Below are 18,934 nucleotides of genomic sequence, written 5' to 3' on the forward strand. Positions count from 1 at the left end.
GGAAACATTGCATGTTTGTACAAAAATCTAAATTCTGTAAGCTTTGAGGAGAATATTTCACTGAAAACTTACATGAAAAAAGACCTACAAGAAAAAACTGCTGCTGGCTTAGTTTGTAGTTTAACTTTTTTAACAGACTTAGTTGCCATGAAGATTTCTAGCTAACCATGTGTGATAAAAGTAACTGCAGATGAATTACATGTAATGTATGGAAATGTACATGTACATTTATTTTCTTTAGAATGAAGCTATATTAGAGAGCCTGACCTTGATTTGTGAACTAGAAGAGCAGTGGAAGTAAAGGAAAATACATTGGCATTGTAAAGAACAATTTAGACTTTTTCCTCAGCAACCATATGCTTTTTTTGTCATGTTCTACTAAAGAAAAAAAGATCATTTGGCATTTATATGGATTGTAGACAATACTTACTTACTTTTGTATTGTTTAATTTTATCAGTGTCAAAACTAAGCACAGTGAAACAGTAAGGCTGGTGATTGAGATATGAAAGATATTTTAAAAATGTGACGTGATCAGTTAGTGACTCAAACAAAGAATGTTTCACTTCTGTATTACAAAATAAAAAGCTATTTGTTGTGGAAAAAAATTCAGGAAGCATATTACAAATCTGTCCATAGAAAAATACTAGAAACTGAGGTGTTTTCTTTATAGAAGCAAAAATACTGCTGCTGTTACTGCTACATTTTTCTGCCAGTTATCTTAGTTTTGATATGGAGGGAAACACCTTATTAAAGGAGTGACTCAACTCTTAGTTTTCCTTGTAAGGTGAAAATATACTTTTTCTCAAACCATAGAATCAGAGGCTCATTTAGGTTGGAAAAGACTTCTAAAGATCACGAAGTGAAACAATTAAGCCAGCAACACCATGTTCAGCACTAAACCACATCTCCCAAGCATCACATCCACATGCCTCTAGAATGCTTCCAGGGATGGTGACTCCACCACTTCCCTGGGCAGGCTGTTCCAATGCCTAACCATCCTTTCAGTGAAGAAGTTGTTCCTAATATCCAATCTAAGCCCCCTCTAGTACAACTTGAGACCATTTCCTCTTGGGTCACTTGTTACCTGGGAGAAGAGGCTGACATTGGCTACACCTCCTTCAGGCAGTTGTAGAAGAGCAGTAAGATCTCCCCTGAGCCTCCTCCTTTTCTCCAGGTTGAAGAACCCCAACTCCCTTTGCTCCTTCTCACAGGACTTGTGCTCCAGACCCTTCACCAGCCTTGTTGCCCTTCTCTGGATTTGCTTGACCAGCTCAATATATTGAGTTTGATGGCACTATTGTTGTTCTAAGGATAGGCTTAAACTATCTTGATACTTAAATGTTTCAGATAGGATCTTCAGTTCCCCTAAAATATTCCTTCAAAATATATATGTAATAGAAAAAAGCTGCCATTGAGTTGCATACTGGCAATGCAATATTGGGTTGTATCTTTCAACCACATTGAAGTCACCAAAACCACTCACAAGCTTCAGTGGAACTTGAATCAGGCCTTTTCTCATCTACATGGGTAATTTAGCTTACCTTTAGTAACGTAGTTTTGAACAGACATGCTCACAATAAATATCTGAAGAGAAAATTTCAACTTAGATTTAACATTTATTGTACATAGCCTACTGACAGTTTGTTTCCTGTGGGTTTAATTTTTTAAGTCTCTGTTAGAATTACTTGTTTTTTCATATTTATAAATATCTTTTTAATTTATTTCGGTTATTTTGTTTGTACATTGATTGGGACTATTGATATAATTAAAAGTACTAATAATGTAAGCTTTAATTATTACTCACATTTTGCTTATGAAAAATAATACCTGCCATTAACACTAATGTTTCTAAAATCCATCAGCAGTTAACAAAAAAAAAAAAAAAAAAAAAAAAAAAAAGCTATGTTTCTGCTAAGTTTCTGTAATGAAATTGAGGCTCACAGGACTTCACAAAGTACACTATTGTAATTTGCACCTTTTTTTTTTAAATTTTTAAAGTAAATAATCTTTTTATAGTGGATATTTTATCTTCAAAGTTTAAATAGGCATTGCAGAAGAGAATATCCAGTCCTGTTTAAACTGCAGAATCATCACTTTTTTGTTTAAGATAAAATTATTCTCTCTTTAATTTTGTTTCTTCTGTTTGCTTTGCTATTTCTCTGTCATAAAATTTTAACACAAGGCACTGATTTTGCAGAAGCATGTGAAGAGAGCTGTTGGACTCTATAATTGAGCATTTAAATATTACTGGTTTCAGGAAATAAAAAATACTTAATGTGTATCACAAGTGACACTTAATCTAGAAACTACACTAAAATGATTTGTTTTCATGTACTGATCTAACTGCACTAATTGCTAGGCTAGCAATAAGCTCTTTTACTAACTTTAAGGCAAATAATAAATCACAAGTGAAAAAAGGAGTGTAGTAACTAGTCATGTGTGTACAATCCCTGTAACTAGCCAAGGCCAGCATGCAGGTCCTTTATGAACGCCTTCTCAGAAGAAAATATCCACGATCCCAGAGATTCGCCTACCTAGGTATGTTTCCAAAGCAGGTGATATAATCCCTCAGATTTTTATTGATATTATTAAATACTACATTCTTATTAATGATATAATAAAATGTTACTCCTTTTGTAAAAAGAAACAATTTCAATATTCAGCCATAGCAAACATATGTTGCATTCTGAAGTCTGCACAATTGAGCTACTAAATTTTAGGCTGGGTGTAGATGATAAAATGAGACATCATTGCTGTTTTTTGGTTTAGTGTTGTTCTACCTTGCAAAACAAAAATGAGTGAAAGTTCAGTCAGTCATCAACATTTAAAAAACAGTTTAAAAATTTAAAATTAAAAACATTTTTAAAATTATAGCTTCATTTAATGCAACACAGACTCATGATTTTTAGCTATTTAAAGATAATTAATGCCTTCGTTTTCTGAGAAATCTTTCAGATTCCTTCTGGTATCTCAAGACTTAATTCTTCCAAACACTCCACAAGGCATTATCAGTGTTTAGGGTGCATTTGTCCATATCTACATGGGCCAGTCCTCCCTCTGAAGAGTCAGTGTGGGCTTGATGCTGGTCAAAAGATTACAGAGCTCTTTAAGCTCAAGGAAGTTTCTGTTGGGAAAAGGATAGAATAGCAGGTCATTACCTTAATCATCTATAAGTGTGTTTTGGTTTTAATATAAAAAGGAAACCAAACTGGTTTTTAGCAGGGCCAGCAAAATTGCATCAAATTTGCTGCATTAATATTACTGGTGTAGAATTTAAGTGCCTAATTTCCTTTTGTGTTGTGTAAGCTCTATTCTGTCTTCTCTTTTTAATATATAGTATTGGGGTATGAATATAGTTAGGGTTTTTCCATAATTTAGATTTTAGATTTCAGGGGTTTAAATCTTGTTCCACAAGCCTGTTCTCAATTGAAGTGTGACAAACAAATAATCAGTATGGTGTCACAAGTAAACCATTTAATTTTTTCACTAATGACAAGATTTGTGTGGCTGTACCAAAACTAGTATTACAGCTTAAATTATTTTCACACATTTTCAGAAAAATTACCATGGAGTGCTGTTTAGCAAAAGTTTCATGTAGTTTCTTTAAACAACTTTTGTCAACTTCTTTCTGAGAACATCATACATTTCTGCAATTTGCTTTTGTGAGTTGTGTGAGTTAATTTGTGTGCCATTAAGTTCAAAGCTAAGCATGATGAATGCTGTTAGTTCAAAATCAATATATACTTACCAAGTATAGGTAGCATAATTAGAGAGAAGTTGAGTATACACACTATTGCTGTTCTGTAAACCTTTGTTCATTATCCATACACTGAAGTTACTGTTGGAGCTTTCAAGGCATATTTTGTTGCTATATTTTCAAGAAATATTGAACATTTTTGCCCTTAACACTGTGTTTCAAAAATGAAATATAAATTCTTGTTACAGGCAATTTTAGGGTTTATTAATTGTTCCCTTATTACTCATACTTCAGATGCAGAAGGAAATTAAACATAATACCAAATTATTATTTGATTTATCAAAGCCCCCAAAGTAAACAGGGCTGTTTAACAAGGAAAAACGTCTTCATGAAGGAATATATCTGTTCTCTTCATAAATGAGTCATTCAAAGTTCAGATCCAGTTTAAGCTGCTATACTGTGTTAGACTGATTTGCTCTTAACAATGAGCTACTGAGAGAGCGCTTAAAGAACGGTTTTATTAAATAAAAAAAATTCCTCATACAACTAAAGATTTGTATTTATATTCATGTGTCTTATAAATTATATACCTTTAGAAAAATTATATGGGAATAAGGCTTCTCTAGAAAATCTGGTAGGAGAGGAATTGTATTACCTTGGTTTTAAATGATGACATTGCTGCTGAATAGCCGTGGATAATCTAAAAACTATTATTATCTAAACTACAGTATTTTCAAATTTATTTTTGAATACAAAATTGTTGTCCTTTACAAGGTGTCATGATAAGCAATCAAGATAATTGAAATTTTTTTCTTAATTATGTTCTGTCCTCAATCTCAGAAATTGCTATGAAGAATTTTAATGCAAGTTTATAGTTTACTTAATAACTGTGGCACTTAATATGGCTTCAAATTTTATTTGATGAATTCTTTTTCATGTGTTAAAATTGTTTTGTGAGATAATTTGTTTCACTCTGCAACTTGGAAAGTACATTACTCATGGGTATGTCCTCTCATCTTTCCAGAAAACATAGATGTAGAAATTCGTCTTACAGAATTGTGTGAAGAAGTCAAGGTACAGGGCTTTTTTTCATGTATTAAATAAGTGAAATAATGATAAAAGTAGAATGTGCTGATTTTATATGCTACTTGGGAATAAACTGTTTGTTTATGGATGGGATGACAGCATCTATGTTTTTTGCCAGCACTTATTTAAACTCTTCCTCCAAAGAGAAATTGCGCAACTGACACCAAAACTGAACTGTTGATCTGGTGGCTTGGTGTGTCAGTGGTAGCTTTGTAACTATTTATATCATGAAACTGAAAGTTTAGAAAGGTGGATTACTTGTATGAAATTTTTTTTGAATTTTAAAATTCAAAATTACTTGAATTTTCTGCAGTTATAATTTGATTTTTTGGGATTTGATGGTATGAAATAACAATGATGCAAGATCAAGCGCTAGTAGATTTTACAAAGGAGATTCTGCAAGTCATCCCCTCATCTAAAAGCACTTGTTCTGGTGCTGTCTCCTTTTCCTGTTTTCCCTACATTCTTAGGGAAACACTGCCTACTTTAAATGGCTTAGATTTGTCTCCCTATCTCTCTCCTTAGTCAGAACTAGCCCCAGCTGAATAACTGATTTCTTGGTCATGGCGAAGTCTGAAGGACAGGTTTAAAAAACTTCTTGAAAGTTTATCCACCCTTTGCTGGCAAGTGGGCCCAGCTTGGAAGCTCACCTTCAGTTACTGCAGTAGTAGTATAACTGTGGGAAAGTGTAGTGTGGCCTTTAAAAGGATGTGATTTGTGTAACTGGAGGCAAATTCTGCCCTGCTAGATCTCTATGGGCAACTAATAATCTTACTTGATGTGTTAAAATAGTTTTTATATTTACATAGCTTCTCTGAATTAGTTTCTCCCTTAGCTTGCTAAACATTTTCTTTCTTAATTCTATTTTGTACAATTCTTATCAAAAGTTTCTCTTATTTCTCTTATTATTGGTTAAGTTGGTGTTTCTGTAGTCCCAATCCTTTTTTTCTACTAGCTCTGTAATATTGCTAGAGTTGGTTCTTTACTATCTTTTCATTTTAAACCCTTTGCCTCAGTGCCTTATGGGCCTACAATGAGTTTCTGAAAAACTGTGCTATTTTCTAAAATGGCAGGGAACATAAGCCTAGCTATCTACAATTGCTGTGGAACTGTATCACAGGATTATGTTACATTGTAAAAAAAGCAAAACTTGTTTCACACCAAATTTGTCCTGGTGTGATCAGGTTCTAGGAAGCCTATGCTATAACACTGCTTCCTGACTATGCATAAAATGTATGTAGATACATAGCATCTTATAAAGGCTATTGTGAGTAATAGCTATTCTGAAATGGAGAGATCTTTATTAACTTCTTATGATTTTATCAAAGCTGCACCAACATAGCAAGTGTCAATTTTTGGTTTCCTGATTCCTCTTCCTTTCAGGCCCACAGTATTTTTATATGTTAGAAAATTAACAGTTGCACTCAGTTATCTTTGCCAAAAGTGGAATTATTGCTTTAATGTTTGGACAGGAGTCCTAATTCTGAAAAGCAACGGGATAATATTTAATACAACATAAAATAATCTATTACTGTTGTAACATAGATTGATCTAGTGTCTTGGTTTGAGGAAACTCCAGGACATTCAATTTTGATACTTAGTTGAAATGATTCTCATTTGGAAGCTGCTTGTTAAATTAAAATTCTCCCTAACATAAAGTATACTTTTTATTGTTATTATTCTTGTGTGCACATTATGGTTTTACCAGTGAATCACGTAAAGATTTTTTCCTGACTTCAGAAAATGGAAAATCCTGATGAACTGGCAGAACTTATAAATATGAATCTTGCTCAGCTTTGCTCACTTCTGATGGCTCTCTGGGGGCAGTTTCTGGAGGTCATTACCTTACAAGAGGAGGTGACAGCTTTGTTAGCACAAGAGCATCACACATTAAGAGTAAGTATTGACCCAGGGACTTTCATATGCTTACTGGGACACATCATTATGGCAATGTTTATCACAATGAGCCTCCAGATTACCATTTTTCTATTTATATTCTGGAAAGCTGGTTAGAATTGTAAAGGGAGCTGTTGCATTTCATTTGTTACCTTGTATATAATGTATAATGTTGCTGGAATATAATGCATAAAACATATTGTTTATGAACCAAGTAGTTCATTGTTCTTTTGAATAAGAAATGCAGTTCAGAAGACAAATTGCAGGCTGTGGAATAACATATATTTGTGCAGACTGATGTATTTTTCTGTGGGAACCATGTCTAGTGCCCACCCTACATGTTACTTGTCTGCATTTAGGCTGCCTGCTTATATCATAAACAAAATGTATTTCTTTCTGAATTAAGAGTTTATGATGTTAATAAGTTTTGAAAAGTCTTTTACATGGGAATTTGTAAAAGAAGTGTATGTGAAATGATCTGGCACATGAGTGTGTGTCTGTGTGTACTAACATATCTGTAGTGCTGTTAGTCTGTCTGTGGGTGTGTGCAATTGCTGTGAGCTCTGCAAGCAGAACCACAGCAGTGCTCTTCCCATAGTGAAATATAATCATGTATGGGGTAAAGCATTACTCTTACTTGATCAATCACATTGTTTAGTGAGGAAATCGTGGTTGTGGAAATAGCCTGTTATGGAGAATAAATGGAATCTTTCAGAAAGAATGCAAAGGGTTATTTGTTTGATGTGCTAGCCATGAGAAAGGTGTCATTTTATTGTTTCTCTTACTTACCTTTCTGTGGGTTTTGTGTAAATACTGGAATCCCTCAAGTTAACTGGTGGAAAGTATGAAACAAGAATATTGTTTCATTTAGCCTGCATTTGCATGCTGGTATGTTAGTTTGTACAAATTTATATTTAATAAAACCAAAGGAAGTAATATATAAATTTTTACTGCTCCAGAAAAGACTCCACTAATAATAATGTATTTATCTTCTTAAATGTGGTTCTTTTAAAATCTGTGATGTAAGTTATCCTCCTTGGGTCATAAATGCCTTAATTATTGAGTTTTCCTGCAATTGTTTTAGGGAGTATAAATCAAAGTATTTCATTATACTATGGGAATTGAGATATTGCACATATTAAAAGTATTCCTGTGATGCTTTCCAGTTTGAAAAAAATTAAAATAGGAGTTCCCTTCCTCCCTATGAAAGAAAAAAGGTATAATTTTATTGCACATCTGCATGCCCTGCATAATTTTGAGTTGCAGTTATGCTCACTCCTTTTGTTATCTGTCACTGTACTTTGAGGATACTCTATAGTCAAAGACTGGAGAGGAGATGCAAGGTGTGGGCAATCCTAAAATTACATTTTTATTTAGTGCCTGATAGCAGAAAGCAAGCAGGCTGACTCTGTAAGAATTGCATAATACAGCATTGAGAGGGAATTTTTACCTGAGCCAACTTAGAACCAGCAATGTGATATTACTTCATTTTTAAATGGACACTTGTTTTCTGCACTCCAAGGTAATATGAGTTTGTGTGAATACTTTGCAAATATATGTAATTAAAATATATGTAAGAAACAAGTGCTCCACTGGGCTTCCCATTTGGCAGTAGAGCAGGAACTCATAATCCATAAATTCAGTAAACCTTTAAATGAAAAAAAGATGCTAAATATCAGCCTTCTCTAAGAGTGTGTTCAGTTGTTGGTTTTGGACCTTGTTTTGCACTGCTTAGTATAATAAATTTTAACATTTATTAATAGTGTTCTGAGAATTTATATTCAGAGGGATTGTATAAACATCCCTCAGGAAATCTACATTGATGAGCATGTTCCACTGGAGCCATTATCTGCACATACCAAGTGATGCAGGTTTTCTGGGTATTGGATTTCATTGATATTTAAAAGATGATCTACTAATTCTCCTATTTGGAAACTATACATTGACATTTAGAGTCATGGAATTTTTAAGGTTGGAAAAAAAGACTTTTGAGGTCAAGTCAAACTATCAACCCAGCACCACCATGTTCAGCACTAAACCAGATCCCCATGTGCCATATCCAAATGTATTTTGAACACTCCCACAGATGGCGATTCCACCACTTCCCTGGGCAGTCTGTTCCAATATTTTACAACTCCTTCTGTGAAAAAAACATGCTAATATCCAATCTAGACCTCCCCTGGCACAACTTAAGGCCATTTCCTCTTATCTTTTCACCTGGGACATGGAAGAAGAGACCAATTCCCACCTGGCTACAACCTCCTTTCAGGTAGTTGTAGAGAGTAATGAAGTCTCCCCTGAGCCTCCTTTTCTCCAGGCTAAAGATGACCCACTAATTCTCCTCTTAAGAGACTTAACCTGTCCTTTCTGAAATAAGAAACCTTTTTATTTTGGAAATGGATACTTTGATGTGTTCGCTACTGGATGCTAAATCTCATTTTATCTTTTCTTCTTGCAATATTTCCAGACTATACCTTCCACAGGAAATTTCTCCCTGGGACTATTTACTAATGAACCCTTTTAGGGAGTGATTACCTGAGTGGTTAAGATACTTGTGTTGAAATACCCCCTAGAAAGGCCTGCCATCTGTATTTGGTCAAATGACTTTCACCCTCTTTGCACAGATGCTTATAAACCAGGTATAAAGTGGTTTATAAACTCTTTCTGCTGAAGAATTGTTCAAGTATTGAAATTATTATTTTAATAATTTTACTTATGTTTACTCTAGTGTTTGACTATTTAACTATTTTCAAATACTTGGAAAAAGCACTACACTAAAAAGCGAGGAATACTTTAAAATTGGACATCCATCTACTACATGGATCATACTGACCAACCTGATAAAGTTTACAAATGTATTTTATTGAAAAAAGTGCTCAGAATATGTTATTTTACATTACAAAACATTTGAACACTAAACTAGTTCATCTCTTTATTCTGTAGTGACATCTTCTGGTAGGTTTGAATATATTCTTCCAAAATAATTTCTTTCAGTTTGATTAATCCTAAAATAGGAGAGCTGTAAACTAAGATCTCTGACTGCTATTCATAAATATGCAGACACACAATATGTATTCCACAGCAGTTTTTATACACAGTTCTTCTGTTGCCCTTGGGAGAACCATAAAAACCATGCCTCTGGGAAGTCTAGAGATTAGGTGTAGCAGCTGCAATTTCCTCCTGCAAAGTCCTTGTGGAGTCAGCCAAGTCAGTGGTTCCTGCATCATTAGCAGAGCTGGCAGTCACTCTGGTTCTGCAGAACCTGGTTAACAGTGTCCTAGCAAGTGCCTCAGTCCTTCAGTAAGTTAAGCACCTATTAAACATAATAAACTACTGTTGATTGGGGTTCTTTTCTCTCATTAATAAGGACTTACGTGCTTTAGGAGCTTGCTTTCAACTAGTTTTATACTGTTGCTATTCTACATGAAGCTGTCTGGAGCTGGTATGGAGATTTTCTTCAGAAGCACTGGAATTACTTAATTACAAATGGGATTTAATGCCTTTGTCTTCTGTAGGAGAGAGTGCAGTATTTTAAAGATCCACCCTCCATATAACTCCAGTTACGTTATGTGGTGAAGTACTCACATGTAAACTCAAAACTACCATGCTTGCTTCCTGGGAAACATCTGTGTGCCCTTTTTTTGACATATACCACAGACATCTACTAATTTGGCAGTATTCCTGTAACTATTACCTGGTTGATTAGGATCTTTAATTAATTTTTAAATTGCTTAATTTAAAATTATAATGTCCACTCTTCATGATTAATTGTTTTAAAATCTAGATTTTAAGCAGTAAAATTATCTGTTAAGTCTATTGTATAACAGTCTTCCCTTCTTGGAGGAAAGGGTGGGAATTATCTCTGAAAAAAATCACGTATTTGCAAGGTAGATGTCTGTTTAGAAAAGCCAGCAGGGAAAATGCAGCAAATTACTTGGGAACATCAATTCTAATCCCACATGTGTATGTATAAACTCATAACAACAAATTCTGAAAGAAAGCAAATTGAGAACTGGCAGGAGTGGAAGTTGCATTTACAGGTAACTGTTGAAAATGCTTTCTTTTTGCTTCAAAGCATTTTCCATAACTATTCAGAGATGATATAATGACTAAGATTAATTTCAGGTAATACAGTACAATAAATTCTGGGAAGCTGGGACAGGACTTAAAGTTTCTATTGCAAGTTAGAGATTGGGGGTAAAATGTTTGTGATTTGGTATTGGGTTTTTTCTTAAGCAACTTGGAAAAAATTTTTCCTCAGTTCTTCTTGTATTAAGAAAACAAAAAAGTGTGGAGGCTACAGAACTTAATCCAAGTGGTTCTTTCTCAAAGTATAGTGGGCAGTGTCTCAGGAGGGAAAATAAACTCCCATGCAAGTGCTTATCTCTGAACAAAATTGAAGTCCTGAAAGTTTGATATTTGCCAGTTCATGGACAAGATTTTCAGAAAGCCGTGTTTGTGCTCAGGGTGGGGGCAGATGCTGGGTGAAGCTCTGAGTGAGAAAGCTGAGGGAACTGAACCAGGTCTTCACACTTGTTGCCAGTTTCACACTAAAAAACTCCCACAGTCTGTTCAGGAAGTTCCATCATTTAAGGGGAAGACCCAGAGTATATTGAAGAAATAGAGGTGTAGGAGGTCAGGAATTGCTTGGTAAACAAATTACTAATTTGGTAGGCTAGCATGTAATTCTCTAAGTGGGATAGAAATTTTGTTTAAATTGATACAACCAAATTAATCTTAACAAATAAGCTGTTGCCAGCACCCACTGCATAGCACATTCTCTTTGGTGTGCTTTTTTTAGATGCAGGTAATTTGGCAGTTGCAAAAATAAAATGCATATTGATTGAATTAATATTTATGTAGAAAATTGGAAATGTGAGAAGTCTTGTACAAAACCTTTGGGGTTTCTAGATACTACATTTTCAGTACATTGATTACGCTTTCAATTGCAGTGAATTGCTGTATAATTCACATTCTCTATTTTAACATGTATTTGATGGTAAAATATTGATGGTTTAACACATTTGATAGTTAAAAAATATGCTCTCATGTGTTATTAAATACCACTTTGATGTTGTATTGTTTATTGACCTCAAACATACAATTAAGTCTTTAATACAGTGCTTATAATTAATGTACATTCTGTTACTGTCTTCATCATTTCCAGCTGAAATCTTTGCAAACAAAAGATTTTGTTGCGCAGTAGTTTACTGTGGGTTAGAGGATACTTATGGAAAATTTGAAACACTCCTCTATATTTTGAGACTGCAGAATATCTAATGGGTTTCTGCTTCTGAAGGTAATGCTTAGGCTCATTCAGAAATTGAAATTGAACAGTCATTTCCTTTCTTCCAATTGAAAATTCCAATAGTATTTTTGTATGTTATTGGTTGAGCCTGATTTGGATGATTGATTTATTGGAAATAAAGTTGCAGCAGGCAGTTGAGTCTAATATAATTCCCAGTTATCCAGAGCACAAAATTGTTTCAGCCACTAGTCGTCTGTGTCACCCATCCAGAATGACCAACTAAAAAAAAAGTAACTGTCTATATTATACATAGAAATAATACATTGATGCATAGGAATGCTGGTGGATTTTTAAAAATTATTTGTAAGGTAAAATAAGCTCTACCTTCATTTGAATCTTGCAGGTGCGCAGATTTGCTGAAGCATTCTTTTGCTTTGAGCATCCAAGGCAAGCTGCTCTTGCCTTTCAAGAACTACAGTGAGTAGCCTTTGAAATTCCACAGTATATAGCATGTAGTACTGTAGTTACTGTATAGTTTATGTTGTGTAGAAGTAGCACTGCAGAAATAGATAAGAAATTCATAAGAAACTTTTGTTCTCAATATAGATTTAAAGTACTGGTAGTTATCTAAGAAGTTATTAAATAATCAAGCTATAAACAGTTAGTAGAAAAGCTTCTACTAAAGTGAATTAAACGGTTGGTAATTTCTGTTAATGTAAAAATAAATAGTTCTGTTTTTTTCATGGAGGACTGCTTCCTTTTTTCAGTGCTCAAAGTCATCTACAGGTGTGTGCAGCTATCAAAAACATTTCCTTCTGCAGTTCTCTTCCACCCCTCCCAATTGAATGCAGTGAACTAGATGGAGATATGAACTCCTTGCCTATTATCTTCGAAGATCGGTATTTAGATTCAGTTACTGAAGGTAAACACAGCTCACAGTACAATTTCCTTTTGGAAGAAATTAGCAAAATTATGTAAAACTCGAGTATTTTTTAATACATTTCTTGCTGGCTTTGAAGAATTACATTTATTTGATAGAATATGGGGTTTTACCTTAAGTTTTGAGGATGTGTAAAATTCTATAATTGCTTGTGTGTTATAGCATCACTTATCTGCATAATCTTATTGTAAACATACTTTCTCTTTTCTCCTCTTTTCTGTGGAAGATTTGGATGTACCCTGGTTGGTAGCTCAGAGTGTTCCAAGGGCTGAGTCCAATAAACTGGATAAATTAGAAGCTGAAGAAGGTTTCGTTGCTGGTTTTAGTAGCCCAGAACTGAAAATGAGACCTGCTGGTGCCTCTGTCTTTTGGCATTCAGAAGCTGAAAAGATGCTAACAAAAACCTTCAAAGGGAAAAATGAAGATACAAATAAATCCAAAGCTAAGGTTGCTAAGCTCATAAAAACAATGAAAGCTGAAAACACCAAAAAAGTCGTTAAACAGAACTCAAAGGACTCTGTGGTGTTAGTAGGATACAAATGTTTGATAAGTGCAGCACTGGAAAATGCCTGTAGAAGGTTAGATGGCGATCCTTCGTACAGTGCTAGTGAAGGGCTGGACCCTGGAGTAAGTGGAATTCCTTGTGATACAAAGGCCTGCATCAGGCAAATAACTCGAAGAGACCTTCCATTGATGCCATATGATGAAATGGCTGTCAAGATTGAAGGTGACCAACCAGGTCCAAGTAGTCCTGTGCACTGTGAAAATGAAGCTATTTTTGACAGACTGACTATCTCACAGACAGGTTCTGGAACTGTTGAAGCAAATAGTGCTTTACAACACAGAGGTACGCTTGAAGATTGTCATGGAGGTCAACCAGCTTCCTCCTGTTCTTCAGGAGTCAGGACAACTGAGGTCAAAGCGAGTAATAAGAATCTTTATGAAGAGGAGAAAGGAGTGGCTCACACTGGATCATGGGCTAAGTTTCTGCAAGATGAAGAGCACAAAGAGAATTTGTTGACACCTAATATTCAGTCTTCAGGATCTGGAAATAAAATTAATTTGGGAGAACAGGATCTCATGCTTGAAAAGGAAGAGGTCCACGAGAGAAACTGTCAGCATACTAGTGACATATTGATAAAAATGAAAAGCAATCCACCTACTCTATCAACAAAAGAAAGTCAAATCTCTGCAAGTGGAGACATGACTAAATTACCAGATGTTAGTGTGACGTATGCCTCTTCTAGATTTTCAGATTCAGGTGTAGAAAGTGAACCAAGTTCTTTTGCAACTCACCCCAACCCTGATCATGTTTTTGAAAATGTTCATGGACAAAGTGCATACAATGGTGAGAAAGCATTTCCTCAGCCTTTACTAAAACCAGACTGTGCAATAAAAAACACAATTGAAAGCCATTGCACTGAGAGTACAAGTGCTGTAAGTGAAATACAATCATCCCTGACATCCATAAATTCACTTCCTTCAGATGATGATGAGCTGTCACCTGATGAGAATTCAAAGATATCTGTTGTACCTGAATGCCAGCTAAGTGACAGCAAAACAGTATTGGATCTAGGAGCAATTGACTTGACAAAATGTGATGACAGTAAAGCATCAAACACCAATTTGCAGCAACATCTTGTTGTGTGTTCAGGGCACTTGGATAACAAAACTGTGTCTATACATTCCTCACTCTCAGGAAAAAAAGATCTGTTACACTTGGTTGTTTCAGATGAGGGCACACCTACTGATGTGGAAAGTTACAGCCCACAAACAGGCCCTGACACAACCTGCAAGGACCCTCAGGACCTTGAAAGGCCTCCTAGCGCTACAGAAGAAACAGTTAAATTGTGTTCAGAAACAACTTGTATGGGTGAGCCATCTGCTGTTTCAGGTTCTTCATCTGTAAATGCAGCAGTTAAAAAAACAAACAAAGGAAAACATAATGAGCCTTTAGAACTAAAGGACACAACTGAAGAACTGTCAGAAGCTAAAAGTGAAACTGGTACAGATAATCCTTCTCCAACTGGTAGTGCTGACATGGTAAGGCAAGGGCTTGTTGAAAACTATTTTGGCTCTCGAAGCAGCACAGATATTTCAGATATTTGGCCTGTGAACAAGAGCAACCCTGTTAGCCCTCAAAAGGAAGCTTATGAAAAACAAATTATTTGTTCTTCCCAACAAGATGAGGAAGAAGAAGAGGATCAAGAAATGATTGAAAATGGGTATTATGAAGAAACCGATTATAGTATATTAGATGGAGCATGCAGTGCTGACCAGGATCATGGCTTAGCAGGAGAAAGAGTCCTGAGATCTGAAATGATCGACAGTGGACACCTGCAAGACATAATGACTGTGCCCCCTGTCTGTACTCCTGGCTGTTTGTCTTTCCCTTCTTCTCTGAGAGACTCTCCCTGCAATGTTACCTCTTCTTCAAAGAATAAATCTGATGCAATTACACAACAGCCAGGCAGCACATCCTACAGCTCAGCTTCAGCTGTTTCCTGGTATGAAAGCTCCCCAAAACCTCAAATGTTAGCGTAAGTGATTGTTTTAAAACAAGCTTTTTACTTTTAGAAATTATGTTAATATAATAGAGAAGGGGAAAAGAAGCATGGTTGGGCTTCTGGGTAGAATGCCCCAGAACAGTGTCTTGTTGATTCAACATGCCCAAATATCAGCATGTTCTAGATGTTCAGATAAAAAGTGTCTTAGCACTACACTTCTATGTGTTATCTTGTAATTTCATGTTTGAAAAACAAGCAAAACAGGATTTTTCTTTGTTTAAAAAATGATAATCCAGCTGAAGAGTGATGTTTAAAGGCTACTGAGCATAAAAATGGGGTTTTATGAAATAAAAATTGTTAATGTAGTTAGCTTGGCAAAATGTTTTGACTTTAAAAACATAAATCCAAAAAAAATTGTGTAACTGGTTGTCCATCAGATTAGTTAAGTGAAGCAAATGTGTAATGCAAGCTATGGTAATGACCTTATTTTTAAATCTTGATTTCAAATATCAAAAATGTAACACCTCAGAGACCATAGTGCTCTTAATTACACTGCAGTTTGGAGACCAGGAAAGCCAAATTTAGAGGAATGTCAGGGATCCCAGATTGTACCTCTTCTTGCTGTAAACATAGGAGTTTCCCTGATAAACTCCTGCTGCTAAATAAACATGTGAAGCAGCAGTTTGTGTTCTATTGGAAGTAAAATGTTGCTATGAGAGAAAAGAAAATTTAAAAGAGGTAGAAACAAATGCTGAGAAGATAGTTTGTGAAAAGCAGCTTGAGAACAGAAAGAGGAATAAGCAGTCAGGTGGAGGAAAACCGGTTACAAGTGGCCAGAAAAGTAGTTTCTGAAATACTGTATGGTGGTACTGGTGTGCAATGGGAAAGATGAAGAGCAGTGACTACTCAGGCTGTTCTGTAACAATAAAAGAGAGCTTGGAATAAAATCAAGGACTTGGCTGTGGGAAGAGCAGAGTCTCCTGGAATATGAGATAACTGTGAATCCAGACGGTATGATCTGCTCCATAAAGAACCACCCTTGGTGTGTTCAGGAAACATGCCTTAAGTACAAACTCAAGTAGCTTCTGTTGCAGAGTGATAAGAGCAGCTGTCAGCAGTGGTTTCTGTTCAGACTGACTTCATTGAGGCCTGCTCTTGCCAGTTAGTGAGGAAGGAGCTAAAGATAAAGCAGGGAAAAAAGAGAACAAAAGGTAGAATGGGAGGAAGACTGTGAACACGCAGAAGAGGATAGGGTACAGCATGATGCCATGAGGGATCATGCAGAACAGATGGATTAAGGAAGCATAAGAATGCATAAAGCTTTATGTGCTGCAGGGAAACTGATATGCAATTAGGAAGGCCATGCACAAAAACTAAGCAAAGTGGAAGAAAGAGAGAAAGGAACACAAGGAGCTCCTAGCATGTGAGGATCTCAGCTGTTAAAAACCTTATAGTGTATACCTTCACAGAATAGGTAAAAGATCAAAAGTCTGGATCTGGCTGTTTCGGAATTAAGTGCCAGTTTTTCAGCCTTCCACAGGAACCTTACAGTGAGACATTACAGCACTGACTCCAGCTCTCTTCTGACCTAAGAAATAGGCTTGGCAAGAAGTCAGTGAAAATCTTAACTTTGACTTCCAATTGATTATAATTTCTATAATTATTTTTTTTTATTGTGTGGAAACAAAGCTGTTGCTTGCTTAAGACCACAATGAACCCATCATCTTTAGTGGATTCAGAAATACTTGAGAGTTTGCAAAGCTGAGAAGAGAGTAGAAGTTAAGATATGGTTTTTCTTAGAGAGGAAAAGGGGCTATAGGAATCTGCAGTAAAAATGTTCTGAGGAAATGGCTTATTTTGTGCAAATAGTAATTTGATAAATTTATTTTCCTTCATATTAATTACATAGAATACAAAGCAATATGACAGTAGAAAGCTGTATCCTGGGAGACCCCACATTTATCTAGCAATAGTAAATGTATAATAAGTATTTTTTTTTATTCCAGTTTCCTACAGGCTAAAGAAGAATTGAGGCAACTTAAACTTCCTGGATTTATGTATAGTGATGTTTTCAAACTGGCTTCTTCAATACCTTATTTCAGTATGGAAGATGATGAGTGTTCAGAAGAAGGAGTACATCTTATAGTTTGTGTCCATGGCCTAGATGGTATGCTGGGAAATGTGATATTGTACAAGAAAGCAGTTCAGATTACCAGTGAGATTTCGCTTTGGTCATTCAAACTCTGAACTGAACACCTGAAATAGGTTCAGTGGAGGGAAATGGGAATCAGACATTGTACTGCTGCACATTTGATAATGTGATCCATAAAATCTTTTAAATTAAGAATTCTGTCTTTAATAAAACTTCCCTGCACATAAATCTGTTTAATGCCATAGTTCACATTAGGTACATCTTTCAGGTTTTTATGTCGTAAAGGAATTTGTCCATGTTGTGGTAATAGAATGGAGTTACTGACAAAACAGTTTTCTTTATAATTGCTGTGTTGTCAAGAAAAATGAAATATGTGTATCTTGTTAGGAAAAAGAAATAGTACGTGTAAAACGCAGTCAAGTGTTTATAAAGTTTTAAAAGGTTAAGTCACTGAATCACAGTGTGGTTGAGGCTGAAGGGGTTCTCTGAAAATTGTCTCGTTCAACTTCCTTGCTCAGAGCAGAGTCTACAGATTACCCAGGATGCAACCCAGCTGGGTTTTTGAATATTTCCAAGGACAAAGATTCTGCTGTGGTAGAAGTGAGGAAAACCTCATTTTAATTAAAAGGGTTATAAAGTTTAAGTACCTTGAATATCTTCATCTGCTTTTAGTTCAAATCATAAATGTATATTAAGAAACAATATCCCCTCTAGCTTTTGTGTGTTTTTGAGACACTTCTTAAATTAACAATGTAAGGAAACACAAGAGGGCAGTAGAATAGAGTATTGGACTGCACCAACTACACAGGCACCTTCTTCATTTTTCAGATTCTTAAGTTAAAAAAATTAAATTACAGCATAGTTTTTCTTTCCTCATTTGGGCAGGAAGCAACCTTTGTTAAGTACTTTTAAAAACAGGACTCAGAGGTATTCTCTCTTACTAGTGAAGATATTCTCGTGCTATTGCATGTAGAGGCGGCACAAAAGTTAACTTGATCAAGAAGCCTGTTAAAAAATGTGTTTGAAACCTTAGGAAGGTCCACATAGTTGGAATTTTCTTATGAAAGGCGAGCTTATACAAGCTATTTCCTATAAATGACAGATGTAAATAAAAATCCTGAAGGCACAAAGGCTCCCTTTCTTCAAAAGCATCCATGACTACTGATGTGGAAAAATCTTCAGGATGCTAGTTAAACTAGCATTTGTTGTTTTGGGTATCACAGTATCTAAAAGTATCTTTATCTGCTGATAGTTCACCCTGCCTTTTCATTTTATGAAACACTCCTTCGCTGAATTCTTTAAGCTCACTTTGAGTTCTCTAATTTGCTTTATCAAAATTAGTTAAGTTTCCAAGAATGTAATGTTCACAGTGCTATATATCAGTTGGAGGCTAAGACAGAATCAAGC

General features: G+C 35.4%; 1 protein-coding gene across 4 annotated transcripts in view; it reads left to right on the plus strand.

Moving 5' to 3' along the window:
* FAM135A (family with sequence similarity 135 member A) overlaps positions 1 to 18,934 on the plus strand; it is an 80,085-nt gene that overhangs the window by 46,976 nt on the left and 14,175 nt on the right. For 3 of the 4 annotated variants that reach the window (XM_084203328.1, XM_084203330.1, XM_084203329.1), the window contains 7 exons: positions 2,462 to 2,539; positions 4,723 to 4,772; positions 6,525 to 6,680; positions 12,332 to 12,405; positions 12,696 to 12,850; positions 13,095 to 15,408; positions 17,382 to 17,542. In XM_084203328.1, coding sequence (XP_084059454.1) covers positions 2,462 to 2,539; positions 4,723 to 4,772; positions 6,525 to 6,680; positions 12,332 to 12,405; positions 12,696 to 12,850; positions 13,095 to 15,408; positions 17,382 to 17,542 — 2,988 coding nt within the window. The remainder of the gene's footprint in view (positions 1 to 2,461; positions 2,540 to 4,722; positions 4,773 to 6,524; positions 6,681 to 12,331; positions 12,406 to 12,695; positions 12,851 to 13,094; positions 15,409 to 17,381; positions 17,543 to 18,934) is intronic. The other variant, XM_084203331.1, reaches the window with a different exon arrangement.

This window comes from Fringilla coelebs, assembly GCF_963513975.1.
Source record: "Fringilla coelebs genome assembly, chromosome: 3".
NCBI lineage: Eukaryota > Metazoa > Chordata > Aves > Passeriformes > Fringillidae > Fringilla > Fringilla coelebs.